We start from the raw sequence: 6097 nt of genomic DNA on the forward strand, positions 1-6097 counted from the left end.
CCCATGATGGATCACATGACTGCGTCCTAAGCGGCCGGTCAGTCTAGGGGGAGTTTCCCCAGGGGTGTGGCCTACCTGTAATACTATCCCAGGGACAAACTGGAAGAACGGCATTCCGGACTATATACTTCCTGGAGTAAGCAGCTCGCTGCTCGCCCCCGGAGGCTTTCGGATTCATTCTTTGTTGGGAACGGCGACCCTGCGTGTCAGTTTGATTCTCCCGGCTCTGCTGCACTTACGGGAACCAGACGACTCCGGGCCCCATCTCTCTCCAGAGACGAACTTTGTGACTTGAACTCCTCTGCCGTGCGTGTGAAAGCCAGACGGCCCTGGGCCCCATCCCCCTCCAGAGACGAACTTTTCAGCTTGAACTTGTCGGCTTCTACACGCTTTATCTAAGATAAATTTCTCTCTCTCTCTTTCTCAATATATATATATATATATATATATATACTTTGCTGGTTTTTGTGTTTCTCTAGAGAACCCAATCCAACACAATCATGAAGGATAACTACATCATAATGGCTAAACCACTTAGAATCATGGGCCAGCCAAGTTGACACACAACATTAGCGATCAGAGGACTCAGTGGAGAAGGGTGAAAGGTGCAGTAGAGATAGAAAACCAAAGAACACAGTCTCAGAGAAAAGAGGAGATGGGATCCAGAGCACATGAAGGACTGGCTTGGATAGGAAGTGGGGCCCTTCCTATGTTGCAACAGGAAGGAAGGAGATGGGTGCATATGTAGATACATTTACAGACTTTGATGTAGGAAGATTATTTAAGAATCCCAGACATTTCACTCTAAACAAGAGGTAGCAAAAGAGTGTAAATCTTTCAGTCTGCTTATCTTCAGTCAACCAACTTCCCTTATATGGTTACCTCTAACTCACAGTGTAATAGACTGCAATAGTAATGGGTCCCAATGATTTACATGTCCTGGTATAGATGCCCTTGTACATCCCCTCCTCACATTGGCTCTAGGTTTGGTCATGTGACTTGCTTTAGCCAATGAGCTATGAGCAAACATGATACAAGCAAAGACTTGATAAGCTTGTGAATTGGGACCTGCTGTCATGCTGTAAAGCAACTCAGGCTGAACCATGTGGACACATCAGCTGAATACAGCCATGAGTCAGTCCAGATAAGCCCAGTAGAACCACCCAATTAGCTGAACTACCCAACCAATCCACAGAAACATAAGCATAAATGATTGTTTTAAGCCAATAAATTTTGAGGTGATTTATTATGCAGCAATAGGTAACTGTTAAACTCAGATCTATGGAAGACATGGCTATATTTTGTGCCTTTGTGCAAATTAGAAAAAAGTGAATCATAGAAACATGTTCCAACTGGGCAGACACATGTTTGTTCAAAAAAAAGGTGCCTCTTCTTCCAAGACACAGCCCTGAGCCCACCCTGTTTCTTTGCTGGGCACCTTTATGCACTATGTAAGCTGTTCACTTGTGTCAGTCTACTGAGAGACTCCTACCCAATTCTCTCTTCACTTAGCACACACCAGAAACCTGATTTCAGGGCAGGTTTCACTAAGTAAGGATAGAGAGAAAGGCAATGACCCTAAAGCAGTGCTTCTAACCTCAAGCATTTAGTAGAACACTTTTATTAAGGAATATAAGCTAAATGCTCCTTACACAGAGTCATTCTGTTTTACAGGGGATTTATAACCCAGGCAAGTCAATTAAGTGAGCTACTCCTTGAAGAAGGATGGACAGTTCTCAACAAAAAGAACCAAAAAGGTGACCAGCTTTAGTTGTCCACCATTCTTCTGAACTAACTGTGAACATTCCAGAGAAGAGGTAGATACAGAGCAAGATTCTAGAGGAGGTGGCAGTGATGAACTTGGCTCTCAGGGAGGCAGTGGTGCCAACAGAGATGGCACTATGAGCCCAGGCTTCCTTAGCTGTAGGATAATGCTTTTGACCACAGGTCTAAAAGCAAAAGCTGGCCAATACCACCACTCTTCACATACTGACAAGCATGCATCAAGCAGGTCTTAAGTCTCTTATTCCAGCTGCACAGTGGATGCCTCCCTCTGGATTGTAGCATACAGGGCCACACCGCAACTGGGGCTCCTCTTCCTCATACCAGCGTTGTTCGCTGAAGTCAGGGAAGAAGGCTTCAATCTCTCTACTGGCTGAAAGCACTGAGTCTGTAAGAACGAGAAGGTGTTTTCATACCAGTATAGGATGGAGGCAAATGGTTTTCATAATTAGGATTAGAAACCCTTGCCATGATAAGCCTTTACTTCTTGTCTGACCTCTCAGTCTTAGGTATGTAAAGAAAGTCCATAGGCCACATCTGCCTATGGCCAAGAAGGCCAGGCACACAAATGGCAACTTGGCCCCTTTCGGGAACTTGGCTCTCAGCCCCACCAAACAGTCAGCATACCAATCTCAAAACTTCTTCCCTTATTTGTGGCTGTGGATAAGGCAGACTCACCAGAGCCATGAGTAGTGTTGCGGGTGTCAGTGAGGCCAAAACTCCCACGAATTGAATCTGGGGCCATGTGACGTGCTCGAAACACTCTGGTAGGTCCCATCAATGTCCTCCAAAGCTGGATGGCATCCTTGTGGGCAAGGATGTAGGCTCGGATTGGCCCACTGTGAGTAAGAGGGGTACATGTCAGGAATCTGGCCATTTGGCCCAGAAGGGGACACTGTGAGCAGGGCATGAATAAAAGCACCACATACATCCTGAGTGTTCCTTTGACTTTCTAGCTGAGTACCAATGCAGCTTCAAATAGACGGTAATGGAGGGCCACTGCTGATGTACAGGAAAGGCCCAAGAGCAGCCAGGCAGCATTCAACAATACTCTTCCATAGCCACTGGACCAGTTAAGTACCATGGGACAGGTGGCCACCAGATCAGGGTCAGCTCAGTCAGAGCCTCAAGCCCATGTTTCTTTAGACTTGATATTGATTACAACTTTACAGAGCAGAAAATGAAATCAACTCTTCTGCTTGGGGGGGGGAGGGGAGATATGCCACAGTGGATATTCTGGAACTAAAATTAGAAGTACTTGTCCATGATGATTCCTTAAAAAGCTGGAATTAGAAATATCATTTGACCCAGCAATTCCATTACTAGATATATATCCTACAGAAGTGAGAGCTAGAACAAGAACAGACACATGCACACCCATGTTCATTGCAGCACTATTTACAATAGCAGAAAGATTGAAACATCCTAGGTGACCATCAACAGAAGAATGGATAAGCAAACTATGGTACATACACTCAGTAGAATACTATGCAACCCTAAAGAATAATGTAGAATCTGCAAAACACCGCATAATGTGGATGAACTTGGAAGGCATTATGCTGAGGGAAATAACTCAGTCACAGAAGGACAAATACAGTATTAGTTCATTATTGTAAAAAGTCAAGGAAAGGTTTATATATGGAAGGAAACTTACTTTGTTGGTTACGAGGGGTGGGAGGGGAGGGGAAGGAACAGTGAAAAAAAAATTGTATTGACCCATATCAATTTAGTTTTGTGTATTTCACTGTATATAAATTATATTTCAATAAAATGCATTAAAAAAATTTAAAAAAAGAAAGTACCTGGCCATGAACTCTACCAGTCGCTGATAGAAAAAACGTCCTGCAAAGAAAAGTACCTTCATCAAGACACTGGTACTCAAGAGAAGTTTCTGTATTTCTACCTCCTTTTCTGTAATAACTTTATGGAGAAAAGAACAAAGACTGTGGAGTCTGACACACTTGGGTTTGAATCCAGGCTCAGCCACTTACAACCCGCTGTGTAGTTAACCTTCCTAACTCAGATTTCTAATCTGTGTACTGGGGATATAATCTACCTTGTGGTACTGCTGGAGAGTGAAATGAAATAGCATTAGGACAATGTTTGACAAAGTGTAACACTCACTGAATGTTAACTACTGATATTATCATCAGGACATGAAATCAAGTTTCTAGCTGTGACTATTAGTTAGAGCACCCCCAGAAAATATTAAATGACTGATGATCATGAAAAGTTTGTGTATAAACCAAGATTTTGGAAGAATTGGTTGAATTACCCATAATTTTTAGGTCAAAGAGCCTGCCACTGTGCGTTCCAGGTAAAATCTCTCTTGATTCCCTCTCACAATAGTGAAGCCTCCCACTTAGAAGATTCCTGGTCCTACCTTCATGCTCTTGGTAAAACCTCTGGCAATCTTCCTTTCTCCACAGTAGTTCTCTCATTCGTACTATAAGGAACTTGTTGCTCAGAATCTGCTGATGAACAGCCTGGATAAAAACCATCCCAAAGATAAAAATCAGGCAAAGGGGCCAGTGAACAGGAGACCCAGGCTGACCAAAGAACCATGAGGACTCCTCAGAGCCCAGGACTTGAGGGTCTATCTCATTGGTAGGGCAGAAGGATAGGTGAGGTAAAGACCTCCAGTCACACAGCCAGATCATGAGCAAGTACTGTCTCTGCCCTTCCATTCCTGCAGCCTCCTGGCTTCAAGTCCACAAGATCTACCACTAAGAATACCATAAAAGTCTCTTGGTAGTGGTTCCACCTCAAGTTTCTCCTACTCTCTCCAAACCATCAGCTGTGATAGGCTGAAAACACCATAAATGACATGTCATACTCTGGTCAGAAGCTTTTGGTTGGTTTCTATTATTCATGGACTGAAGTATAATCACTTTAGCCCAGGGCTCAAGGCTACACTTTCCTTGCTCTCTACCCCTTCCAACTCTCTAGTGTGACCAACCCAGCCTACCTATGACCTCAAACCCACCACATACACACCTTTTTTTTTTTTTTTCATACACATTGCCTCAGCATCTCCTTTCTGTGGAACACCCATCCTCCTCCTGTGCACTAACTGAAATTCACCCTTCCTTTGTGGCCCAGCTGAGTCCTACCACTTCCAGGCCATTGTTCCCGATTGCTCTGGTCTTCCTCTGCACTGCAGTGGCCTTACTTATCAGGGCTGCTCACTAGCATGTGTCACAATATTGCAGGCAGAATCCTAAGATGACACCTCCCGCAGCCTCCAAGATTTCCTATGCTAATCACCAGTACTGTGAATATGATGTGATATCATATCCCTGATTATGTGACATTATATGGCAAAAGGGATTTTGAGTTACTCAAAGGGGAGATTATATAGGTGGGTCACATGAGTGCTCTAAAAGCAGAATTTTCTCCAGCTGGGAGCTAAAGAAGTTAGAGAGATTTGAAGCGTAAGAAGGATTTGATGAGCTGTTGCTGCCTTTGAGATGGAGGGAGTTGTGTGATGAGGTTATGTAGAAGCCCTCTAGAAACTGACCAGTCCCTGTCTGATAGCCAGAAAAGGAAACGAGGACCTCAGTTCTATAACCACAAGGAACTGACTTCTTCCAATAACCTCCAAGTGTCCTCTCCCCCAGAACTTCCAGATAATGGTCCAGCTAGCCTAGGAAGAGAATGCAGCTAAGCCTACTGGACCTCTATTCTGTAGAACTATGAAATAACAAATGGGTGCTGTTTTAAGCTAAGTTTGTGCTAATATGTAGCAATAGAGAATGAGCACATTTTGTCTTGGGGATTGGGTCTTTTTTTTTTTAATCATCTTATTGGTTCACTTCTCACATTTTATTTGTTCCAATTATCCAAAAGATTTTTTAATTTCCTTAGGGTCAGTGTCCATGGTTCCCTAACTTTACCTCCACAGGATCTAGCAAAGGACCTCACAGAAAGTTGCCACAAGTGGCAACTAAAATGTTAGCAACAACCAGGGCATACAGTAGAGGCTTAGGAATCAATCTTACCTCCAGAATCAGTGGGTGAGCAACTGCATCAGGCTTGATCAGGGCTAGAGTGAGCTGAAGCGCCTGAGGGTTTCGTAAGATTGAGGCCATCTCACTCCTGCCATCGAAGAGCTGGGTAAGAGATCTGCCAGTACTGCACTCCCATCCCTTCCTACTCTGAAGCGGTGTCATCTTGTAAGCCAAAGTCTCTTCACTCTGACACTCAAAAAGCACTGACAGTTACACAGCAAGGCTGTGTACATTATTTACTTAATTGCCCACTGGGGTCATGGGATTTAGGGGAAGGGTGAGGAGAGGGCATTCCATCTGCCCTG

At 44.0% G+C, this 6097-nt stretch overlaps 1 protein-coding gene across 1 annotated transcript; it reads right to left on the minus strand.

The window, feature by feature from the left end:
• Window positions 1-2003: 2003 nt before the first annotated feature.
• NME6 (NME/NM23 nucleoside diphosphate kinase 6) lies at window positions 2004-5873 on the minus strand. The gene is made up of 5 exons (XM_007951775.2): window positions 5784-5873; window positions 4166-4268; window positions 3585-3624; window positions 2461-2621; window positions 2004-2170 (listed from the first exon to the last, which is right to left on the minus strand). The coding sequence occupies exons 1-5, from the start codon at window positions 5871-5873 to the stop codon at window positions 2004-2006; spliced, it is 561 nt and encodes a 186-aa protein (XP_007949966.1).
• Between the last annotated feature and the right edge of the window lie 224 nt (window positions 5874-6097).

This window comes from Orycteropus afer, unplaced genomic scaffold (assembly GCF_000298275.1).
Source record: "Orycteropus afer afer isolate SDZICR_OR568_19922 unplaced genomic scaffold, OryAfe1.0 scaffold00311, whole genome shotgun sequence".
NCBI lineage: Eukaryota > Metazoa > Chordata > Mammalia > Tubulidentata > Orycteropodidae > Orycteropus > Orycteropus afer.